Source organism: Chiloscyllium punctatum, chromosome 2 (genome assembly GCF_047496795.1).
Source record: "Chiloscyllium punctatum isolate Juve2018m chromosome 2, sChiPun1.3, whole genome shotgun sequence".
Lineage (NCBI taxonomy): Eukaryota > Metazoa > Chordata > Chondrichthyes > Orectolobiformes > Hemiscylliidae > Chiloscyllium > Chiloscyllium punctatum.
The window spans coordinates 123,041,307-123,067,443 of NC_092740.1; the positions used below are offsets into that span (position 1 = coordinate 123,041,307).

The 26,137-nt window shown below is 41.8% G+C and overlaps 2 protein-coding genes across 7 annotated transcripts in view; one reads left to right on the forward strand and one right to left on the reverse strand.

Annotated features, from left to right (window-relative positions):
- snx30 (sorting nexin family member 30) overlaps positions 1-9,208 on the reverse strand; it is a 63,351-nt gene extending 54,143 nt beyond the window's left edge. Inside the window, exon 1 of the mRNA XM_072587997.1 lies at positions 8,978-9,208. Coding sequence (XP_072444098.1) covers positions 8,978-9,193 — 216 coding nt within the window. The 5' untranslated portion in view covers positions 9,194-9,208. The remainder of the gene's footprint in view (positions 1-8,977) is intronic.
- Positions 9,209-15,966: 6,758 nt separating this feature from the next.
- The window catches only part of inip (ints3 and nabp interacting protein), a 43,649-nt gene continuing 33,478 nt past the window's right edge, over positions 15,967-26,137 (forward strand). For 2 of the 6 annotated variants that reach the window (XM_072588010.1, XM_072588048.1), the window contains exons 1-2: positions 15,967-16,108; positions 20,122-20,166. In XM_072588010.1, the coding sequence (XP_072444111.1) occupies positions 20,129-20,166 (38 nt within the window). In that variant the 5' untranslated portion in view covers positions 15,967-16,108; positions 20,122-20,128. Of the gene's footprint in view, positions 16,109-16,321; positions 16,559-20,121; positions 20,167-26,137 lie in introns of those variants that run through there. The other 4 variants (XM_072588028.1, XM_072588037.1, XM_072588020.1 and 1 more) reach the window with 4 other exon arrangements.

The window sequence follows — 26,137 nt, forward strand, 5'->3', positions numbered from 1 at the left end:
CCTTACTGAAGTCTAGGTAAACCACATCAACTGCACTAAAATATATTTTAGTCACCTTTCCAAAAAGTTCAGTTTGTATGACAGTATCTCCCTGGAACAAATTAATGCCTACTATTTAACAGTTGGGACTGCCCTGGCTGAAGGAGACATAAAAATGGCTGCCTGCATGTTTTGGTTGACATAATTTAGAGAACATTTTCAACTGAGGCAGTGGCCTGTTTTGTACAGTATAAGGTAAACCATAAGTTAAGGCAACTGTAGTTTCATAGAATATAGTCAAGATAACAAGATTAAGATAGCACACAGAGGGTCTTACAATGAGTACACAAAGGGCCATGTTGCAAACATGCAGCTGCAGTTGTTTATACAGAGACAGCTGGATAAGAACACCCTTGAGTATGGTGACAGAAGAATTCCACACCTAGCTGATTAAAAGTCTGAGATTTGTCACAAGATAAAAGGGGCCGCTGAGGTTTCTAGACATTCAAAATCTAGAACTATGATTATACATAAACATCTCAGTAAACATTCAAGTGACTTAACCGAATAACTTTGGGGACACAGCCTTAGACATTAAAGATAGGCCCCCACATTGCTAGCAGAGATGATTTAGTTACAGGCACAGATGTCAGCAGTATTGATTTTGTTGAGTAAGATGCTTTGTAAAAGTCCAAGGATAGATAGATTTAATATCATGAGATCAAAAGACTGTGGACTTACCATACAGTTGCTCATCATTTACCATGCAATCACACAATTAAACTGATTGGATGCATATGTAATCACGTAATAATACAATTGGTTTAAAAACAAATGTATAAAACAGTTTGTCTTTGCTTTGTTCAGGGAAGCAGCTTCTGGACTCCCATAGATTTCTTCCCACCAGTGTAACATTAATAAACCCTTTAGAGCTGGAAGTGAACTCTGGGGGTCAAGGGATTCTTTTAGCCAGTCTGCCTCAACACTGAACAATCCCTGCCTTCCGAAGTGCTGATGAATTCGGTCCCTCTTTTTCTAATGACTTCCCTACCACTGAGACTAACTAGTCTGGAATTTGCTGGCCCATCCCCATTACCCTTGTTTAAAGCAACCAGCTTAGCTTACTTCCAGTCACTTCACCACAAGTATTATTAATGCCCACCAGGGCCCCTACAATTTTCTCCCTTGCATCTCATAGCAGCATGGGATACATCTCATCAGGCCCTGTGGAATTATGCACCTGTATGCCCACTGAAACATCTAATATCTTATTTAGATGATCTACAATCTCACAATCCCAACTCAAATCCTCAGCCATAATGCCTTTATTCATTGATGTATTCATAAATGAATATGTATGTGAATATTAGAAGAGATGTATTCAAGACCTCACCCAAACGCTCTGACTCCACAGTTTGTCCCTTTGCTCTCTAATAGAGCAAGCTTTCCCTGGTAATCCCTCTTACTTTTAACATACGGCATTTCTTTTGTTAATTAACCAGCACCTATGGGATTTGGAATATTGGAAGTTGATCAAATATTCCACATCATCAAGAGGTGTACAATTGCAGTAAGCCCTGACCAAGCAAAACTTGGAGACATCACTATCCATGAAAAAGAATTAAAGAGAACTCCTAAAATCATACTAAAAACCACAGTAAGGAAGAGAAACAATGCCAGGGATATAGACATACTTTGTTTATAGCATAAATACTCAGTACTGGAGGCATACGATTTTTGCCAGTTTATCAGGAATGAGATATAAAATAAAGTTTGCTGTATTAATGTCAAAGATTTTGTGGTCATATGCATATTGCAGCTGTACAGGACACCGATGAGATCACTTTCAGAAGACTGCATGCAATTCTGGTCTCCCTGCTATAGAAAGCATGTTGAGAAACTTGAAAAGATTTAAGGATGCTGTCAGGGTGGAGAGTTTGAGCTATGGGGAGAGGCAGAATCGACAGGGGCTATTTTTCCCCTAGTGTGTTGGAGGCTGAAGGGTCTATAAAATCATGAGGGGCGTGGATAAGGTAAACAGCTGATGTATTTTCTCCAGTGTTTTGGGCGGTGGTGGAAGAATCCAAAACTAGAAGGCATGATTTAAGGAGAGAGGTGAAAGATTTAAAATGGAACCCAAGGGCCAACTTTTTCCATGCAGAGAGAGGTGTATGCATGGAATGAGCTGTCAGAGGGAGTGGTGGAGGCTGGTATAATTACAACATTTAAAAAGGCATCTGGATACAAATGTGAATTGGAAGGGTTTATGAGGGTTAATTGGCCAAATGCTGGAAAAGGGGACTAGATTGGACCAAAGAATCTGCTTTTGTGCTGTATTTCTTTGTAACTCTACATACTTCCTTCACAGAGAGGCAAATCTGCACATGCTGGAATCCAAGGTAGACAAGCATGAGGCTGAGAGAACACAGCAAGCCAGGCTTCACTTTCTTAATCAAGCTTCAATAGATCCTGACATCCAGGATTCCCTGGATTTGCTGCTGTTAACCTTCACTCTTAGAGAAGATGCTGGCCCTGAATTCTTCACTTTACCCCCTTGAAAAAAGATTTCCACTGTCCAAATGTGGACTTACATAAAAGTAGCTATCCCAATTTATGCCAGATCCTTGATACGGAAATTGGCTTTACCCCATTTAGATACAAACGTCTGGACTCTTTATCCCTTTCCATAAGAACTTTGAAACTTACATAGTCACTATTGCCAAAATGCTTTCCCACTGAAACTTCAACCACTTGACTGGTTTCACTTCTTAGTATTACATTTAGCAAGTCCCATTTTAATTCAGACAGGCTGCTCAAAACGACTTCAGAGGGAACATGACAGAGCATAATTATAGTCCAGAGAACACCATTATCTCTAATCTGTAGATTTTAACCATTTCACATCATTTAAATAAACCTTGCTTTGGCCCAAACTGCACTAAAATTCACCTACACACCAACTGACAGCATAAATACTATCCAGGTATAGAATCCTCACCCTACCTCTGAGCAGACTGTTCAAGCTCATCTCAACCAGATGTCATTATTTTGGCAGATTACTAAAATCAATCTAGAATCAGTAACATGATTACTTTACATTATTGTGTAATAAACAGTCTAAAAATGCTCTCATGTCTGGAAGCTCATGACTCCGAAAAGGCAATTGATGAACCTTGGGAATCATTGGTCTAATTAATTTAGATGCGTAACAAAGATTGATAGTGTATATAGACAGGCTTTCAAAATTGCCTGTTTCTTTATACCTCACTACTTTATGCTGTCACATGGCATCACAGCAGAACATTACATATAGTGATAGAAAGTCCCAGAAAAATGCACAGGGACAACTGTGACCAGAGGAAAAAATGGCACTGGCTAGGTTTCATAAAATAATATTTGCAACATTTGTGGCTTCCTTTTATATTGAGTTGAACTGTCTATGTGCCTTGTGGCACATAACATTTAGAGATTGTGAAAAACTGGAAGATACAGAGTTGTCTCTTTCTGGTCAGTAAGATTTAATCAAGGAGCATGTTTAAGTTAGGCATCAAGCTACCTGCTGAGGACAGAAAGTCAAGCAGTTCTTGGGAAAGTCAAAACTTGGAGGTCAATAAAGGGGCCTTTTGTTGCTTTCATTAGATGGTGGAAAACCCGGTTGGCAAAAGTAAAGACAGCAGACACTGGAGATTAGAGTAGAGAGTGGAGTGCTGGAAAAGTGCAGGTCAGACAGCATCCAAGGAGCAGGAAAATCAACGTTCCAGGCAAAAGCCCTTATTAGAAAACCTGGTTGAAGCAGCCTACGAAGTCCCATACTGGTGGTTCTAAGAACCCTTTCTGACCCTGGGTTTCAAAAATCAGATCGGAAAGGAAAAAAATTCCAAAGCCTGCATTGAAGGCACATCTCTCAAATTGCTAGTTCTCTACAAAAATAAAAGGGTGAAAACTAATTGTTAAATATGTTATTGTAGCTCACAACACATTATATATTTACTATCCAAGTGTAATGAATATGCTCTGCCATAAATTATCAGAACTGCTCAGCATTTCCAGGACTTGACATTTTAAAGAGTCTTTTTTGCAGAACCAACCAGTAAAATCAGAAACATGCAGATAAGAATACAGCAACACAGCTGGCATGACAGAGGAGAGAAGAGAGGGGACAGAGTGGCACAGCACATTAGAACACTCCCTATTCATCAACAGAATGTAAATATGAGTGCATTCCTACTGTTCAAAAAAAACACTTCTCTAGTTTGGCAGCTGATGCTTAATACTATCTGCAGCTTCTAAACGTTGAAAGACAATTCTGATGCTCGGCTTAAGAAAGTAAGATTTTGGTATATAAACACAACGAAAGAATGTAAAGACTGATACCACCCAAATATACAGAAGTGACAAGAGCTCTTAATATCCAACAATAGCTGTCTTGTATGACCATTATCAAGCTTCTGTGCATTTAGGTGGTATCAGCCTTTACATTGTTTTGTTGTGTTCAATATACCAAAGTCTTGCTCGTTTAGACAAGCATCAGAATTGTCTTTCAAAGTTTAGAAGCTGCAGATAAAAGCATCAGCTTCCAAACTAGAGAAGTGTTTTTTGAGCAGGAGGACATACTGCAACTTCCAATATACACTGGGTGGAGTTTAAAAATCAACAACTTCAGCAGCAATGCAGAATCATTCCTGCACGAGGCCATAATATACTCCTTGGCGGAATTTCAAGTTGAATCAGTTTTCAGAATGTCTGCTGTGAAGTAATGACAAGAGACTGTACCTTAAATGGGAAAGAATCAATTAATTTCATGTAGAGAAATAAGACTTACTCTCAGTAATTATTCCATCAGCACATGTTTGCCCATCTGCTTCTATGATTATCTCTTCAGGGAGTCAATGGGACAGTAACATACAGAATCAAGTAGGTTGGGGGTAGTGTAGTGTAACAATTAAGAGGGTTCTGACATGCATACAGTACTGTTAACCAAAAACACGTTGATATTTTCACAGCACTGGAGAAAGTCAGGATATTCTGACTGGCACGAGAGCTCTGCCTCAGGAAACCTGCAAAATTCAACCACTGTCTCCCATATCAACAAACCAAATTCACAAAGTTGGAAAGTCAGCTACACAGCAGGATTGCCAACCCAAGGCAGTCCCTGGTGCCAAGCACAAACATTTTAAAAACATGCCAGCTTACAAAGATCTCAAAGCACAAGTTTATAGTTTAATTCTACCTGCACTAGAAGTGTTTATTCCCCTGCTGTGCTGCAGTGCAACTGTCACATGATTGATTGGTGACTATGGCCAATTTATGCCAAGCTGAGACCAGTATAAACTGGGATGGAGGAAGAGATTAATGGTAGGAGAGAAGCCCAGCCAGAACCTTCACTGTCTTCACAACTCAGCTAGTCAGCACAAACCTGCTGAGCCACTTGGAAGTGTTTGTGTGCACTGAAATGTTTTTAAACATATGCAATGCAATAACATCCACTTTGTGCCTTGCATGAAGGATTGTTAAACATTTTTTAAATTATAGAAGAACATGCAGAAAAATAAAATGGTTGAAATGCACTTTGCTATCTCAGCATATACTACAGGAGATGTTACAACTTTTAACTTAGACATAGAAATGTCATAACATTACACATTGCATTTGAGTGACATCAACTAGCCCGAATGTTTGTTGGGCATTGTTTACCATATTACTGTTTAACATAGTAATGAATGCCATTGATTTAATTAAAAATACCTTATTTGTTCAATATGTTTATCACACTAGTGAAATAGGCTGTGTAACCAGGAATTTACTCATATCCTAATAAATACATTTAGCTCCTTGCATAGATCTAAGGGGTATTTGTTTGCAAGAACTTGGTATATCCACTGAAAACTAAGGAACACTATCATGTATAGCACGTGGAAGATAGATCCTGAAGGAATTCTATTTTTAAAATATTCATTTGGACCAGATGTACAAATTCTTCAATTAAAGCAACATACAAACATATGAAACCCACTAGGCTAAAACCTTGGATCTCATGGTTTAGATCAAAATTTCTAGTTATCCATTAACTTGAGACTACGACTGATGTTACTAAACTAATTTCAATGTTAATTTTACAATATTGTTGTCTAACCATGAACCATGTATTTGAACAACTGACCAAAATGATAATCCACAAGACTACAATGACACCATTTTAACTCCCAATTACTGTAACATCTCAGAAGGCACCTCCGATGTAGCCAACATCCAAAAGTGCTTGGTAGGAGTGTTATCAACTAAAATTACTGAGTCACTAAGGAAGTCTGAGGCAAGTGGCCAAAGAATTGCTCAAGACGACAAGTTTTCAAGAGCATCTTAATAGCAAGGAGAGGGTTCCAGGCCTTAGAAAATCAAACATCAATAGCATAGTGAACAAAAATAAGAATCCTGAGGGGCTGGAGTCGAAGAAATGCAAATGTTCGCAGAGCTGAGAGATCAGGTGGAATGAGGCCAAAGTAAAACGATCAGTAATTGTTCCAATTAAAAAACTGACCCAAATAGGCATCATCTATACTTTTACTAAAAAGGAACTGAAATAAACATCTCGTACATGATTTGTGGGATGTTATGTCAAGAAAGTAAAACATAAACTTTGCTTTTCTTTCTACAACACATCCTTTGTCAGGTGCTCACCTATTGCAAACATGTTAATGGAAAATTGTTAGTTATTTTATTTTACTGAAAGAAAAAAGGTGAAGTTTGAGGCCTTACCACTGACTAACGCAAACAGGACAATCATATTCTAAAAAAGGTTCTTCACAAGTAAATTAGGGATAGGTGGCTAAATGGTCGGAGGTAGGTGTCGTAGGGCCTTAAAAGGAAGAGGTAGATTTCCAAATACAGTACTTAATCCAACATGCATGGGAGATATATTGTAAGAAACTAAATGAATTGCAGCACCATGGGCAAAAATAAAATCTGCAGATCTGTGCGACTTTACACAACAAACAGCCCTCTGTGCAAACAGCTAAGAGTTAAAAGCAGAAACACAAGCAAAGATGCAGGTAGTAAACTTCCAACAAAAACCACCTTTGGCATTGCCAACAGCAAATCTATTAGCCACTGATGAAAGTTATTCACTTAATTAGCTCCAACAAATAACTTCAGATTACAACCTCTTGACATGGGTTGCAAGAAATAAAATTAAGAGGACAAACAGATTTGGCTCTTATGAGCAGCGAGTTTGCATCTGAATCAGAAGATTGTGCATTCAATTGCACTGGCAAAGATTTGAGCTTGCACATTATAAAAAGGCTGACACTTCCTGTCTGTACCAGACTCAAAGTACCACATTCCAGGTCAGATATTAAACCAAGACCTTCCTAATGAGATTAGGAAGTTCAAATGTTCTATTTCAAGCACCTGTGTCCTGGGGCCAAAACATATGCTTCAACCAACAGTCACAAATGGACTGCCTGCCAGCCAAATTCCAAGCAGAAAACAACCAACCTGGAGCATTAACCTTTTCCACCACTACACAGATGGGCTCAAAGACCACCTAATGAACCACAACCAGCAGAATGCAATCCCTGCAGTCACATGTAATCTATCTACATGACCACTAACATTTTCAGTCATTCTTTCCTAGTTCCAAGTTAAGCCTGCTATTGCCTGGGCACAAAAGTCATACCTATTTTGTAAGGCATCTCCCAAATCTCTCAAAAGTACTCATGTTTGAAGTAGTGCTATAATCAATGCACAATCTTTGGCTACGTGCATGGAAATAAAGGTGAACTTGTATAAATTCAAAAAATCCTCAAACAAGGAAAGAGAAGGATTTAAAAAGCCCTATTCTTTTGCTAACCCCCTCCCAAATATGCCATATTCCACCATTCCTCCACACCCCATGGCCTTTACCCAGACCACAGACACACATACAACCCTAATATCCCCAATCCACAAAACTATCCACACTTCTAGTACACTAGGTTAAAACAAGGACTGCAGATGCTGGAAACCAGATTCTAGAGTAGAGTGGTGCTAGAAAAGCACAGCAGTTTAGGCAGCACCCGAGGAGCAGTAAAATAGATGTTTCAGGAAAAAGCCCTTCATTAGGAATACAGGCAGAGTGCCTGAAGAGTGGAAATATAAATGAGAGGAGGGTGGTGGTGGGGAGAAAGTAGCATACAGTACAATGGGCAGATGGGGTGGGATGAAGATGATAGGTCAGAGAGGAGCGAGGAGTGGATAGGTGGAAAAGAAAATAGGTCAGTAGGACAGGTCATGGGGATGGTGCTGAGCTGAAAGTTTGAAACTGGGGTGAGGTGGGGGAAAAGGGGAAATGAGGAAATTGGGATATGGAGGTCCTGGGCCTCCTTCACCACCACTCCCTCACCACCCGACACCTGGAGGTAGAACTGGATTAGTGGTGCTGGAAGAGTACATCAGTTCAGGCAGCATCCAACGAGCAGCAAAAATCGACATTTCAGGCAAAAGCCCTTCATCAGGAATCAGAATGCCTCTTCTTCCACCTCAGGACACATCAATCCCAGGGCATCAATGTGGACTTCACCACTTTCCTCATTTCCCCCTTCCCCCACCTCAACAACACTTCTAGTGCACCCCTGGTCCACCAGTCCCTCTGCCATAAAACAAATCCAAACAATCAACCAACCCCCAGGGCCAAAAATACCCCCCCCCCCCCCATCTACCTCACTCTCTCTACTCACCAGGTCCACATTGCCTACCACTTGACTTTCCCCACCCACCTCACATCGTCCTCCAGCACACACACCTACTCCCCTCCAAACACCCCATCCTCCCCAAATATGCCCCCCCACCCCAAAAACACGCCAGCACCATGACACCCCCCCCCCCTCAAAAAGCCCCAACACACACCTCCCTCAGTCTCCCCTACACCCTCCCCATGGGACTCACACACATTGTACCCAACACTTCCCCCTTTGCCTCTCTCTCCCCTCCCCCCCCGGTCTCCCATGGTTACCGCGGCCCCCACCTTGTCTCCTCCGCCGGCCGCCAGCTCGGGCCCAGGGGATAACAGCTCCTCCGCCGACAGCGGGTGCGACACGTCGGAGATAGACCTGGGACCCGAGGACGGTAACGGTTTGCAAAGTGCCGAACTCATCGTTAACAAATCGCTATCTGCCGCTGCCGCTGCCGCTGCCGCCGCCGCCCCAGCTCCAGCTTCTCGCCGTCTCTCTACCGCCTCCATTTAAAAAAAACACCAGCCCAGCTCCTCCCCCCCATCCACGCTTGATCAGGCAACACGGCCACTGCGCGTGCGCTGGGAGCCCCCATCCCTCCGGCACCGCAGGAGGCGCTAGGTTCTAACGCAACTACAATGTCGCCTCTTGCTCATCCTTTACCTCTCCAACTCTTTGTTTTGTCCCATTCGCACCCACCGGGCCGCACCCTGCCACCGGGTGGCGCCAGCAGGAAGAGGAACGTGCATTTCGCCACGCCGCCAGGTGGCGTGCAATGAGGACAGCGCTACTGTCAATCAATAGATGGCAACACCTTTTGAATTAAAACAAAAGCATTTAGGACCCAGAGGGAGAGTAAGAAACCTGCAATATTTCAAAAAGATAGATTGTAGAGACTTCGATTTATGCAATGTTTAAAACAAGGAATGCTTTAAGCACTCAGAAGGTTTTGTGTGGTGCTGTTGTGATGTTGGAAACAATAACTTAAGACCATAAGACATAGGAGTGGAAGTAAGGCCATTCAGCCCATCGAGTCCACTCCGCCATTCAATCAAAGCTGATGGGCATTTCAACTCCACTTACCCGCATTCTCCCCATAGCCTTTAATTCCTTGTGACATCAAGAATCGATCAATCTCTGCCTTGAAGACATTTAGCGTTCCGGCCTCCACTGCACTCTGCGGCAATGAATTCTGAATTTACCCCCTCTAATTCTAAGGCTGTGTCCACGGGTCCTAGTCTCCTCGCCTAACGGAAACAATTTCCAAGCGTCCACCCTTACCAAGCCATGTATTATCTTGTAAGTTTCTATTAGATCTCCCCTTAATCTTCTAAACTCCAATGAATACAATCCCAGGATCCTCAGCCGTTCCTCATATGTTAGACCTACCATTCCAGGGATCATCCGTGTGAATCTCTGCTGGACATGCTCCAGTGCCAGTATGTCCTTCCTGAGGTGTGGGGACCAAAACTGGACACAGTACTCCAAATGGGGCCTAACCAGAGCTTTATAAAGTCTCAGTAGCACAACAGTGCTTTTATATTCCAACCCTCTTGAGATAAGTGACAACATTACATTAGCTTTCTTAATCACGGACCCAACCTGCATGTTTACCTTTAGAGAAACCTCGACTAGCACTCCAAAATCCCTTTGTACTTTGGCTTTATGAATTTTCTCACCGTTTAGAAAGTAGTCCATGCTTGTATTCTTTTTTCCAAAGTGCAAGACCTCGCATTTGCTCACATTGAATTTCATCAGCCATTTCCTAGACCCCTCTCCCAAACTGTCTAGATTCGTCTGCAGCCTTCCCACTTCCTGCCTGTCCACCTAACTTCGTATCATCGGCAAACTTCGCTAGAATGCCCCCAGTCCCTTCATCCAGATCATTAATATATAACGTGAACTGCTGCAGCCCCAACACTGAACCCTGCGGGACACCGCTTGTCACTGGCTGCCATTCTGAAAAAGAACCTTTTATCCCAACTCTCTGCCTTCTGTCAGACAGCCAATCCTCAAACCATCCCGGTAGTTCACCTCGAACACCATGGGCCCTCACCTTGCTCAGCAGCCTCCCATGTGGCACCTTATTAAAGGCCTTTTGGAAGTCTAGGTAGTCCACATCCACTGGGTTTCCCTGGTCTAACCTACTTGTCACCTCTTCAAAGAACTCCAACAGATTTGTTAGGCACAACCTCCCCTTACTAAATCCATGTTGACTTGTTCTAATCCGACACTGCTCTTCCAAGAATTTAGAAACCTCATCCTTAATGATGGATTCTAGAATTTTACCAACAACCAAGGTTAGGCTAATTAGCCTATAATTTTCCATCTTTTGTCTTGATCCTTTCTTGAACAAGGGGGTTACCACAGCGATCTTCCAATCATCCGAGACTTTCCCTGATGCCAGTGACTTTTGAAAGATCTCAACCAACGCCTCCGCTATTTCCTCAGCCACCTCCCTCAGAATTCTAGGATGTAGCCCATCGGGGCCAGGAGATTTATCAATTTTAAGACCTTTTATCTTTTCTAGCACTTTCTCTTTTGTAATGGCAACCATACTCAACTCAGCCCCCTGACTCCCTTTAATTGTTGGGATATTACTCATGTCTTCCACTATGAAGACTGATGCAAAGTACTTATTAAGTTCTCTAGCTATTTCCTTATCTTCAAAGTTTGGGAGAAGATTTGTAGCTCGGGTGCTCGTTGTTGTGGTTCTGTTCGCCGAGCTGGGAATTTGTGTTGCAGACGTTTCGTCCCGTCTAGGTGACATCCTCAGTGCTTGGGAGCCTTCTGTGAAGTGCTTCTGTGATCTTTCCTCCGGCATTTGTAGTGGTTTGAATCTGCCGCTTCTGGTTGTCAGTTCCAGTTGTCCGTTGCATTGGTCGGTATATTGGGTCCAGGTCGATGTGCTTATTGATTGAATATGTGGATGAGTGCCATGCCTCTAGGAATTCCCTGGCTGGTCTCTGTTTGGCTTGTCCAATGATAGTAGTATTTCCTTATCTCCCATCACTAGGCTTCCAGTGGCCCAATGTCTACTTTTGCCTGTCGTTTGTTTCTTATGTATTGAAAGAAACTTTTACTATCATTTCTAATATTACTGGCTAGCCTACCTTCATATTTGACCCTCTCCTTCCTTATTTCTCTCTTTGTTATCCTCTGTTTGTATTTGTAGCCTTCCCAATTTTCTGATTTCCCAGTGCTCTTGGCCACTTTAAAGGATCTCTCTTTTTCTTTAATACATTTCCTGACTTCCTTTGTCAGCCATGGCTGTCTAATCTCTCCCCGGAAAATCTTTCTTTTCTTGGGGATGAACCTCTGTACAGTGTCCTCAATTATACCCACAAACTTCTGCCATTTTTGCTCTACTGTCTTCCCCATTAGGCTCTGCTTCCAGTCTATTTTCATCAGTTCCTCTCTCATGCCCTCATAATTACCTTTATTTAACTGTAACACCATTACATCCGATTTTGCCTTCTCTCTTTCAAACTGCAGACTGACCTCTCCCATATTATGATCGCTGCTTCCTAAGTGTTCCCTTACTTTAAGATTTTTTATAAATTCTGGTTCATTACATAGCACTAGGTCCAGAATAGCCTGCTTCCTTGTGGGCTCCAGGACAAGCTGTTCCAAAAATCCATCCTGTAAGCATTCCATTAATTCCCTTTCTTTGGATGCACTGGCAACATTATTTACCCAGTCCACCTGCATATTGAATTCTCCCATGATCACCGTGACCTTGCCTTTCTGACATGCCTTCTCTATTTCCCGGTACATGTTGCGCCCCTGGTCCTGACCACCGTTAGGAGGTCTGTACATTACTCCCATTATGGTTTTTTTGCCTTTGTGGTTCCTCAATTCCACCCACACAGACTCACATCATTTGACGCTATGTCATTCAGTGCCATAGATTTAATTTTGTTCTTAACAAACAAGGCAACCCCGCCCCCTCTGCCCACCTCCCTGTCTTTTCGATAAGTTGAAAATCCTTGGATGTTTAACTGCCAGTCCTGACCCCCCTGCAACCACGTCTCTGTGATGCCTACCACATCATAATCATTCACGATGATCTGTGCCATTAGTTCATCTGCTTTGTTACAAATGCTACGAGCATTCAGGTAAAGTGCCTTAATGCTAACTTTCTTATCATTAGGTGGCACGGTGGTTAGCATTGCTGCCTCACAGTGCCAGAGACCTGGGTTCAATTCCCACCTCAGGCGACTGACTGTGTGGAGTTTGCACATTCTGCATGGGTTTCCTCCAGGTGCTCCAGTTTCCTCCCACAGTTCAAAAAAAATGTGCAAGTTAGGTGAATTGGCTATGCTAAATTGCCTGTAGTGTCAGGGGCAGGGGGAATGGGTCTGAGTGGATTGCGCTTCAGTGGGTCGGTGTGGACTTGTTGGGCCGAAGGGCCTGTTTCCACACTGTAAGTAATCTAAAAAAAAGTTATAAAAATGATAGGAAAGTTATCATTTTGTAGAGCACCTTTAATGTAGTGCTGATAGTCAACAACATAATCAAATGTAATCCCTGTAAGAAGTTGAACTGAGTGATAATTTAGATGGTTGACTCTTATGGCTGAGTTGCTGTACTCTTGCTTTTGAATTACAAGGTTTTAGGCTCAAGTCCCACTTCAGAGTTGAACACAAAAGTAAAGACTGGCACTCCTACATGGTAATGTTGGGATCTCATATTTGGATGAGAAGTCAAGGCCTCATGTGTGTCCTCAGTGAATGTAAAAGATCATGTCTGTTGAATAGAAATCAAAGTTAATGCTTTGGGTCCAGTGACCCTATATCAGAACTGTTGATGTAAGATCATCTGACCCAAAACATTAACTTTGATTTCTCAGCACATATGCTGCCAGACATGCTGAGCTTTTCCAGCAACTTTTGTTTTTGTTTCTAATTTACAACATCTGCAGTTTTTTTGGTTTTTATTTTGTAAAAGATCACGTGACTTATTTTTTTCAAAGAACCATTGGGGAGTTGTCCCTTGTGCCAACGCTTATACCTTCAAACATCACACAAATAGATTATGTGAATGTTATCATGTTCCTGATCATGGGAACTTTCTGTGTGCAAATTGTTACAACAGTGGCTCCACTCCACAAGTGTGTAATTGCCTGTGAGGCACATAAAGACATCCAGTCGTTGTGAAAATTACATAATTTCAAGTCCTCTTGCTTTTTCATATAATTATCCTCAGCTATGAACCCGTTTATTGCTTCTCTTGTTCTCACTTAATACTTAACTTTTTATACTTTATGCTATTGAAGTAAAGCTTCAGCCACGATTGCCCATGTGTCCCTCTTTTCCCCTTTGATCATCTTTTCAACTTCTTTTAATAGTTTGCCTTAATCCTCCAACTGAAGATTTCCTTAGCAGGGTTTGGATATATAAATTGTCCTTTTTTAAATTTTTTGTCCACTTCAAGTTGCTTTGATTTGTTTGAGCTTGTTGATTATCGACACATCATTTGAACAAAGCAGCAATAGAGAAGGAAATAACTACTACCTCATGATGTCCTACAAAGATCTGAGAGTTAAACACTGGCCTGCTTAGTGATATGAGGATCCACAATAGAAACGGAGTAGGCATTATCTTCTAGTTGAGGAACAGCAGATGACAATGATCCAGCAGATTCAAGATAAAATCTTTTGAAGGTGCTAATGAAATGATTACCCCATCCACTTTAAGCTCTTCCTTCATTCATTTGAATTTAGGCTTTTAAAAAGCTAAATCTAGTTGCTAGCCTGTGGAACCTCTCTCTCCCAGATTCTACCAAACACAATCATTGTATGGTTATTGGAACACAGAAAGGCTGTCATGTCTTAAGTTATGTACATTTTGTAGGTCATTGACCTACGTCAGATTAAGAGGAGTAATGCTTATGAATATATTGGGTTATGAAGCTGCCATGTTTCACACCAGCCTGAACTTGTGAAGTCAGAGGTAGGATGGAAAATGAGGTAATGGCAAATATAATTCTATAATGGAAAAAAAGTCTCAGGGAGAGATGTGTGTCTGAAAGGGTTAATACTGAAATGTGCCTTAAACACTACACGTTATGGTACTGGCAAAACAGACTTGGATCTCAGAGCAGCAAGACCTAAATTCCAGGCTCCCTCAGTCTCCATTACAATGCTTCTCAAATCAGTATAGCCTGTAATTAGTTGCTAAATTAACTATTTCATCTTCAAGACAACAGCCTCTTCTGGTTGGACCAGTCAATTGTTTTCCTGTTCCCATGACACCAAGCAGGCCCCACAGACCTTACAAATCTACTGTATAGTGAACAATAGAAAAGAGCACGCACCTATTTTGATGAGCAGTGGCACAGATTGCTTATGTAATAATTCTTACATGGTAGATAAACTTCGTATTTCATTGGTTCAAATTCTAATGTCCCTAACTGCCAGTCATTAGCACAAGAGTTGGTTAGCACCAGTGCATTGTCTTAGGTACTTCTAGTAGAACAGTAGGGGTTCTTGTGGCACACTGGTACTATCCCAACTTCTGAACCAGAAAGTCTGGGGTCTATAGGTGCATACTATCATCACTGAACAGATTAATTTAAAAAATCTATCGTAGAACAGTGATTGGAGCCCTCTAAGTTTGACACCTATTAGGTATATCATTGAAGACCAGCACATGACATGCTGCAGCCCACCACGACTCGCCAATCAGCCCTTTCCTCCGCCTCAATATTTGTTTAAAATCACACAACAGGTTATAGTCCAACAGGTATATTTGGAAGCATTAGCCTTCGGAGCGCTGCTCCTTCATCAGGTGGTTGCTAGGGCCAACCACCTGATGAAGGAGCAGCGCTTCGAAAGCTAGTGCTTCCAAATAAATCTGTTGGACTATAACCTGATGTCGTGTGATTTTTAACTTTGTACACCCCAGTCCAACACCGGCATCTCCAAATCCCCAATATTTGTATTATCAATAAAGGTGTACCACAAAGGAAGCGTTATTACTGAATAAAAATCGAAAGAACTGCGGATGCTGTAAATCAGAAACAAAAACAGAAAGAACCCGGTGTTCCTGCCCTTACTAGGATGTGCCTCATTCATTTCTCGCAAAGGAGTCTAGGTTAATGCATAAAATATGTAGACACCAGGAAAATCTTAACGGGTTGGTAACTCCGTGAGATTCAATGGAAACAATCGCCAAAGTGCAGCTCCTTCTGCCTATCTTGCAATTTTGAAGCCCCAGTCCTCTCCAGCTGATAGCTCCGCGCCTGCGCGAAGCGATCCTGTGACGTCAGTGCGCCGCATCCGGGGCATGTCGCGTGCGAGCGTCAAGAAGGCTGCCCAACGGGCGGGCGGCCTGGTCATTTTCAAATCATCTTTGGCCGAATGACAGGAGATAAACAATAAGTCGGACAAAAAGACCTCGGACATAGAGAGGAGTCACTCGGTAGGTCTATGTAGTATACGTGAGGAAGACGGCGAGCGAGGCAGCCGGTTAATTTTGTGGTTATTTGTCCCCTCCTTGAATTAGCCTCAGGCTTGCTCTCTCTCTCTCTCTCTCGAGGAGGAGGAGGGAAGCCTCGCTTTGTTGACGCGCTGACGCAATTCTCTCCACCCCTGGGGACGCGGTGACGCAAATGTCTCCGCCCCTTGTCCCCGCCGGCGCCTCGCGTTGTGACGTCATCCGTCCCGGATGCGAAACCCGATCCCCCTCGAATGCTGCTCCCCCCGCCTGAGCTCAGTGACAGCAGGGCCTAGCAGCATCTTCCCAACTCCACCATGGGTCAGTCTCTTTGCTTTTATACTTGCCCACGCATGTCTTCTTTTACTGAACATCACTTTTGGCTGCTCGTTCACTGTTGAGCTTTTGCCAGTTGTAAACAGCACGGATTCTGTTGTAAGTTTAACTTGCAATTTGCTTTCCTTTTGTAAACGGTATAATAATTTGTTCTTGCGCAGACTGCTGGCAGGAAAGTTTTGCTGTTTGTTAATTTGTTAGGATTGCACTCTTTAGATAACAGAAGTCGAAGTATCGGAGGATGACGGGTGACCTTGTAGAGATTTATAAAATCATGACGGCTATGGATAAGGAGAATAGCAAAGGTCTTTTCCCTAGGTTGGGCTGTCTAATGTTAGGTTATTTTTCTTGAGATTCTTATGCACTTGTTGCAGCTGCAACGCACCAACTTCTGAAAGCATCCAAAATTTTATTAAGCAGGTATAAACTTTCTGGAGGAACCCTGAACACGCTTTGCACGGCTTGCAGAGCCCATGTCAAAGATCTCTCCGAACAAAGGAACAGTCCTTCTTTGATACAAAATCTTTACATCACAGTCAGTAGTGCCCACAAGATAATCCCCAGCCACTCCCGCACAGTCACATGCCACTCAAGACACAGTGCAGTGACTTGATCATCTCCAGTAACAATGTAATGTAAACTATCCCTTAATGGCTAGAAATGTTATAAGTTGTATTTTTTTGTAACTGTAGGGTGCGGTCAGATTTTTAACTGCAGTAATCTTATCGATTCTGAATAGGGGATGATAATGCAAATGGCTCTGAATAGCAAGAGATGGGAATGTAAATTCCTTACATTCTACCTGTAAGACAGAGACATACCACCCTATTCCGGGACATCCAATTTCCTGCAGGTCAGCAGAGCAAATTAACCCTTTAATATCTCATCTAAAGCTAGAGGGCATTGGTTTAAAAAGAGGAAAAATTTAAAAAGGATCTGAGGGGGTAACCTTTTTCATGCGGAGGGTGGTGCATGTATGGAACGAGCTGTTAGTCGAAGTGGTGGAGACGTGTACAATTGCAACATTTCAAAGGTATGAATAGGAAGAGTTTAGAGGGGTATGGGCCAAATGTTGGCAGATGGGACTGGGTCAGAATGGGATGTCTGATCAGCACCGACAAGTTGGGCTGAAGGGTCTGTTTCCATGCTGTATGGTGACACCATTCACTGAGTGTTGCTGTTATATTTTCCACAGGTTATGTTTGACTTATCTGTATAAAGGTGAATCATGAGGTGACGTGTTGTGTAGACTGGTGGTTAGAGAATCTCTTGATGTATCTGCTTTCATAATTTCTAAGCGTAAACAATGATGTTTCAGCCCATAATGCGTGCTCTATTGTTCAATGAAATCATGGCTGATCTGATTGTGACCTTAGCTCTATATTTCTATCTGAAGTCCCCATAACCCATGATTTTATTATAAATCAAAAATCTGACTAAATATTTAGCAAAGTCTCACAAGGACTTTTTGACAGCACCTCCCAAATTTTGGCCACCACTGCCTAGAAGAACACAAGAAGCTGATGTTGCTCCCCTCCAATTGAAGCACCACCTTAACTTGAATTTCCCAATCCAGCTGCATTAGGGGTGATTGATGATACTGGCATTGTTTGTGATTCCAGTACCCTGAGAGAATTTTCAAAAAATCTTCTAAAGGCTATGTCCAGGAAATATAAATAAAGTGGCAGAGTTAAATATAGAACCTTACAGCGAATATGTCCTATTCTAAAATAATTTTTTAATAAGTGTGGAAGTAAGATCCCACTCGATGTAGACCAGCTGCATTGTCCAAATGCCCCTTCACCCTTCAGATCATAGCTGAACTGTGACCTAACTCCATATCCCGCTTTTGCCTTACACATTAATACCTTGAGGAAATTTTTAAAAACTATCAAGCTGAGACTCAAAGCTAACGATTGGTTCAGGTTCTGTAGATCCAAATTTAATTTTCTCTATAAGTTTGCTTGCTTCTGATCAAGTTCTTTCAAGTTTGGAGTTTCACAAGCAAGGTGCTAGTTTGCATTTCTACAGTTCTTGGTTTTTCCATGTGAAATTGTGTTTAACTTTAAATGTTAACTGTTCTCTCTCTGCAGATGTTGCCTGACCTGCTGAGCATTTCCAGCACTTTCTGTTTTTCCTTCAGATTTCTGGCATTTGCAATATTTTGCTTTGGCAACCAGTCTCCAATACTCTAACTCAAATGTCTTAATTATTTGCCAATCAAATAGCTCCATCCAGATATAAGTTCGGCACTCTAATTTGTATTATAGTTCCATCTGGAATTGTTCTACATCTTAGCATCTGGAAACCTCAATTGGAAAGTGATTTGAAGAAATTATGTGCTTAGATGACCATGTCATTAAATTGCACTAGATGGCTTAACTGTCTTTCTGTTTGTTCTTTTAAATTTCTTTCCCTGAACTCTCTTATACTTGTATGTAATAAATGGAATTGGGTGCTGTGCACATTGTAAATGTGCGTAACTATGATACCCAGTCAGAAATTGCGACACTATTTAAATTGGGAAATATTATCAAACGTTAACTCGGAACACTGAAAGTGAGCGCAGGACTAAAAACAGCACCACCTGAATTTTCCTTTTTACCAGTTTGCTGCTTGTATCAGGTCACGAGTAGAATATGTGTGATCCTCCAAATATAATAGCCACTCTTGGTTGTTCTGGAAACCACTAAGTCTGTGTCAGTGTCACGGGTGAATTAAACTTGTAAGTTCATCTGTGGTACTGTTGCTGATCGTACATCGTGAAATTGAAAAGGTATCAAGATTTCTTATCTACCTAAAATTACGGATGTCAAAAATTCCATGTTAATGAAGAACCTGGCAGTTCTCCCCATTATACAAGGCAATAGCTACTCCTAAAGCAACATCATTACTTTTTTTTTTGATTTTCTCTTGCTGTTTTTAAGAACTTTCCATACTGAAATGAGCAACTGCATAACATACAATCCCACAGCACCAAACTGGTTTGTGATGTCTGAGCTCATAAAAGGCAGGATATAAATGTACACTTTTCTTTAATGCCCATGGGATTGTTAGTTGCATCTCAGCTTCAGGTTGGTTATAAACAAGTGATGGCTTTAAAAAAAACAGTTCTTTTTGTTTTCAGGTTTGTTTGCAGATTTTCAAACTTAACAGGTACACTACGTCTGCGCCACAAGAGGGCCCAAAACTTACTCTGAAGTACCAGTGCTGAAGTTTCCTTTCATTTTCTGCTAGACAGTTTATTGCTTGGTTGTTAAATCTTTGAAAGCAATGTTATAACTACAGAGGTAAAAATGGGACAATGCAGCTGTGTTGATTTACTGCCACAACTTAAATTCGTAGAAGCACAGAATCCCTACATTGTGGAAGCAGGCCATATGGCCCATCGAGTGTATATACACTAACCCTTTGGAAAGCATCCCACCCGCCAACCCTGTCCCTATCACCCTGCATTTTCCATCGCTAATCCACCAAATCTGCACGTTTTAGGAAATTTTCTGCATGACCTGTGCATTCAGTGTCATTTGTGGTTGATTTTGAGCAGGAAAGGAGTACATTGCAGTTGATTCCACATTTCTTTCCTCTCAGTTGGCACTCCATTTCAAATATTTGTTTTTGGTAATTAGTTAACACTTTTTTTTTCTCCTTTTTTTGTGTAGAGTTTGGATGTTCAACAGAAATGACAACAAACCCTCCAGCACCAGGTAAGAGATGGTGCTTACTTTTTGTCAAACCAAATGTCTTTAAAGTTTTAAAAGGTTAGCGCATAAGAATGTAAGATGTCAGAATTACAGTGGACTGTGGTCTGTCGATCATGATATTGCTAATCCTGAGCTTCAGCTCCACTTTCTCACCTGTTCCCCATATTCCCTAAGACACTTTGGTTTTAAACGTATCCAATAATTGCAAGTTTAAAACTCTCTAAAGTAGAAAATTCCAAAGTTTCACAATCCTCTGAGTGAAAAAAATTCTTCTCATCTCATTCCTAAATGATCAAACATTTCTGAAACTGGACCCCCTTGTTCTAGATTCCACAGCCTGTGGAAATAATGTCTGGGTGTCAAGGCCCTTCATAACCTTGAATGTTTCAGTGAGATCACGACTCATTTTAGTCAAATCCGTAGAGCTTATTCAGCCTCTCATCATAGGTCAACCCTATTATAGAGAAAAAAAGCTATGAGTACTGTTCTACCGATATAAAACACAAGAAGTGCGATTCTGGCTGATTGTTCTCCTAACAGAGAAGGGGCTATTTGATTGAGATGCTTTTAACATATTGAAGGGTTTAGATAGAATAAATTTAAAAATTGCCTGTTTCCAGGTTGATCATCAAAAGAAACAGATTTAAAGTGCTGGTAAAGGTGGACAAAGCCAATAAGTGAGACTGACCAGATTACTTTCAAAAGAAAATGCACAATTCTATCTTTTGAAGAGGCGTCATAAAATACTTACCAGGATGTTGCCGGGCATGGAACGTTTGAGTTCTAAAGATAGGCTGGACCTTTTATTCACTGGACCATAGGAGATTAGGGGTGATCGTAGTAAGATTTATAAAATCATGAGAAGCATGGATTAATTGAACCGTGCTGTACATATCTGTGACTCGATCAGGTGAATACAAGGGTCTTTTTCCCAGGGTGGGGGATTTCAAAACCAGGGGCATATTTTTAAGGTGAGAGGAGAAAGATTTAAAAAGGACATGAGGAGCAGCTTTTTTACACAATGGTCTGTGTGTGGAATGAGCTGCCAGAGGAAGTGGTAATACAGTTAGAACATTTTAAAGACATTTGGATGATTATGTGAACAGGAAAAATTTAGAGGGATATGGGTCAAATGTGGGCATGTGAGACTAGTTTGCTTTGGGAACATGGTCAGCATGGACTTGTTGGACCAAAGGGTCTGTTTCCATGCTGTATGACTCCATAATTGATACATATTGAATGGCTTCTTCCTGTCTGTACTATTCAACATTTCTTTTTGTTTCATATTATTTTAAATGTTGCAAGTCCTTTCTTCGAGGTGAAGATTTTTATGTTTTTAAGAACAAAAGTACGCCTAGTCCAAGGAAATTCTGTTTTTCCTCGGATTATTTTGCCTCTGTCCCTGTCATGATTCTACTAAACTGGTTCACTATCACCCACCTTCACCTCAACACCTTATTACAGTCACATTATTGTGTGTCGTTTTGCGCAAAATGAATTGCCTTGCTACATAGGGTAAACACGTTTTAGTAAACATATAATGAATCATAAAGTTACTGGGACATCTTGGAATTCACAAGTTGTTTACAGTATAAAGTTTAAAGCTGTACAAGGTAGCTTGTCTAACGATTAGCCAGTATTGAAATGTAGTCCAAGCTGTAGTCTTTCAAAGTGCATACAGATTGTAAGGCTGGCAGGTTTTGTCACCTCTGTTCTTGCCTGGATTTGGATTATTAGGTTTCCTTTGTACTCCTGTTCGCTAACTACGTTTCTATGCATTGCAAATAGTAATTGCTTCAAGAGAACTTCATTGGTTAATCTTTTGAGTGCCTGAAAGCATGAAGAGTGCTACAAAAATATAGTCTTTTGTTTCTTCCTTTGTTGTGCTGGAAGCGAGATGGAGATCTGTATTGCTGTGCATTGCAGAGGAATAATAGGCTTTCATGTGTGTTCATATTGTATACCAGAATTTTCAGTAAGTGGTGATGTTCTTCTCTCACACTTAGTGGGAAATATGAAGATGTATTTAGGCTAATGAGATTCTCTTTTTGTGATAAGCAGTTGAACAAATTGGTCTTCACTGCAGTGTTAGTGTTTATATAAAGCTGTTTTCTTTCTTCTTGTTCAGTGACAGGAATTTATTAAGGTTGGAGCAATCCTTGTGTTAAAAAAACACATTATTAGTGTTCGTGATTAAATTAACTACTTTTTAAAAAACTATGGACTGTACTGTGTTTATAGTAATATCAATATTGTGACAATTTTGAGCCTTTATCACTGATTAGCATTAACCTTAAGCAATAAACAAATATAAAGTGTCAACAGTTGACTGAAACACATTTAATTCAACAATGTCTGTTTGCCTTGTGTTGTAGAGATAGAGAGCTTTCATTGTAAATAATCTGGTCAGAGATGTTATTACAGATTTTAAACTGGAACCTCCTGGCTAAAAGGTAGGGACACTACTACTGCACCACAAAGGAACAGGGGTGGCATTGAGGTAAGGACAGCCTGGTGGTTTTTCAAGGCCACTTCCTTGCTTCCCCATCCTTGGTTCCAATTGCCCTCAGATTGGAGCAATTGGAGACTCTACCAAAAAGATCTGACAGGTGGGTTACCATGGTTACCGCAAGAAGCAAGGACAAGTTAATTTCATCAGTCTCATTAACCTCCTCTTCCCTCCCAGCACTCAAAAGAAAATAAAAGTAGCTACACATTTTAAAAAGACATTTATATTAATTGATTGGAAAGATTTTTTTTCATTCCCCTCTCTGTACCAAACACAACTGATGCTGTACTGAAGATATGTGGTAATAGACAAGTAGAAAATCTTTGAGGGTGTCCTGCCTTCTGAGTTGCCCCTTGTGTGAATTACCCAGTCTTCAATTTAATCAGTGAGCTGGATTAGAAATTTGCCATCTTGGCACATTTAGTTAGGAAACCATTTTCCTTGCATCTGGGAAGAATAGGATCACAGGCTCAGACCACACTGTATCGTGCAGGCACTTATAAAGTCACAGACACCTTAACTCCCTATGTAACTGTTGTTTCCCATTGTATGTAGACAATACCCTATGCGCTAACTATCTTCCTTGTGCAGATCAATAGACTTAAGAGTACTATATACAAATAACTTAGCAGTTGATTCTTAATTTTTATACTATTTATATACACTGGCTTGCCTTTGAAGCCTCATTGGTGATTAGCAACACTTGATAGAGAAAACTCGTGCCATACAATAATTTATGTAGTCCTTTCATCATCCAATCCCTAGAATGTGAAAGCAGGTTTCTTACTCCCAAGTGCTCATAGTTTGTTTGTGGACAAGTTCCTTCTCCCAGTGGACAAATTTAACAGTGAGGGCAGTGAGGTAGATCAAAGTAAACAGGATGAACAACACACCTAGGTGTGCTAGGAGATGTACCTGCACATTTGAGCCCCAGTCCAACTAATTAATCACTTTGATTTCTCTGATACTCCTTCAAATTTGCTGCATCCACTGAATAACAGTAGCAGAAGATTTGTGTGTTTGTCAGTTGTATCTGGCGGTGGTACAGTGGCTCACTGCTGCCTCACAGTGCCAGGAACCTGGGTTCACTTCCACCTTCGGGCAACTGTCTGTGTGGACATGGATTTATACAGTATGGCAACAATCCCTTCGGTCTAGCTCGTCCATGCTGACCAGATATACTAAACTGATCTAGGTAAAAACAAGGACTGCAGATGCTGGAAACCAGAGTCTGGATTAGAGCGGTGCTGGAAAAGCACAGCAGGTCAGGCAGCATCCGAGGAGCAGGAAAAATCGACGTTTAGGGCAAAAGCCCTTCATCAGGAATAGAAGTAGGGTGCCTGCAGAGTGGAGAGATGAATGAGATGGGGTAGGGGTGGGGAGAAAGTAGCATAGAGCATAACAGGTGAATGTTGGTGGGGATGAAGGTGATAGGTCAGAGAGGAGGGTGGAATGGATAGGTAGAAAGGAAGATAGGCAGGTAGGACAGATCATGAGGGCGGTGCTGAGCTGGAAGGTTGGAACTGGGGTGAGGTGGGGGAAGGGGAAATGAGGAAACTGGTTAAATCCACATTGATGCCATGGGGTTGAAGTGTTCCAAGGTGGAAGATGAGGCGTTCTTCCTCTAGGCGTCGGGTGGTGAGGGAGCGGCGGTGGGGGAGGCCCAGAACCTGCATGTCCTCGGCAGAGTGGGAGGGGGAGTTGAAATGTTGGGCCACGGGGCGGTGGGGTTGATTGGTGTGGTTGTCCCGGACATGTTCCCTAAAGCGCTCTGCTAGGAGGTATCCAGTCTCCCCAATGTAGAGGAGGCTGCATTGGGAGCAACGGATACAATAAATGATATTGGTGGATGTGCAGGTAAAACTTTGATGGATGTGGAAGGCTCCTTTGGGGCCTTGGGTGGAGGTGAGGGAGGAGGTGTGGGTGCAGGTTTTGCAATTCCTGCGATGGCAGGGGATGGTGCCAAGAAGGGAGGGTGGGTTGTTGGGGGGGCGTGGACCTGACCAGGTAGTCACAGAGGGAACGGTCTTTGCGGAAATGAGTGGGGAGGGAAATATATCCCTGGTGGTGGGGTCCGTTTGGAGGTGGTGGAAATGTCGTCAGATGATGTGGTTTATGCGAAACTGATCTCGTCCCATTTGCCAGCATTTAGCCCCTACCCCTCTCAACGCTTCCTATTTGTATAACCAGCAGCTGCCTTTAAATGTTGTAGTTGAACCCACCTCCTCTGGCGGTTTGTTCCATCCACCCATCACCATTTGCCTCAGGTCCCTTTTAAATCTTTTCCCCCTCTCCCCTTAAACCTATGCCCTCTAGTTTTGGACTCTCCTATGCTGGGGAAAACACCTTAGCTGTTTACCCTATTCATACTCCTCATGATTTTATAAACCTCTATAAGGTCACCCCTCAGCCTCCAATCCTCCAGAAGAAAAACCTTTTTCCCCCATTCAACAAATACTGGTAGAAAAATCGTTTTCACTCTGAATAGTTAAGTGTGGAATGCACAACTGGGAAGATTGGTTGGGGCATGTTCAATTGAGCATTCAAGTGTGCTTTGAACAATTATTTGTACAGAAACGTTCTGCAAGGGTTTAGGGGAGGTGGGGCACTGAAGAAAATGGAGATTATGATACTTGATGGAAGAACTAGTGCCGGCCAATGGCCCCCTCCTGTGCTGTAATAATTCTGTGGTTCTTTAGTTTGATATTTCTATAGGATAATTTAACACGCACAAAATTTAAAGAAGCTAAAAAGGTACTGCAGAGTTTGCATGTTCTTCTTGTCTGTGTGGGTTTCCTCTGGATCCATTTACAATCCAAAGATGTACAGGTTAGGTGGTTTGGTCATGGTGAATCGCCCATAGTGTCCAGGGATATGCAGGCTAGGTGAATTACCTGTGGGGAATGCAGAGTTACAGGAATAGGATTGGGTATCAAATTGGGTGGAATGCTCTTCAGAGGGGTCAGTGTTGACTTGATGGGCCAAATTACCTGCTTCTACACTCTAGAGATTCTGTGATGACCTGCTGTAATTTTTCCTGTAAGAGTTCATTGCCAATGTTGTATTTCTCCCAGTAATCCCCTAAAGTTTGTCAGAGTTCATCACTGACATTGATCAAGGTCTCACTGTTCCTATGGACGTCTGTGAGCTCAATTAGGCCTACCCTGTCTGATATGTGTGGCCTAATACTAAGAGTGGTTGTTATATTGGATGTTACATTTGAAGGTCCCATACTGATAGTGTCTTATCAAAGATCTGAGGTAGACTTCTCCCTTCCCCCATACTCTATCCTGATGATGTCTGTGGTCAGGCTTTGAAATGCTGCAGTACAATGTAGAACATGTCTGAAAAACATAGAAGGCGTGTTCATTTGAATATGTGGAGTAGGAGCTTGCAAATACTACTTCTGTCGACTGACATTTGTCCAGATCCATCCCTCTTTCTCAACAGCATAGGAAAGGATGT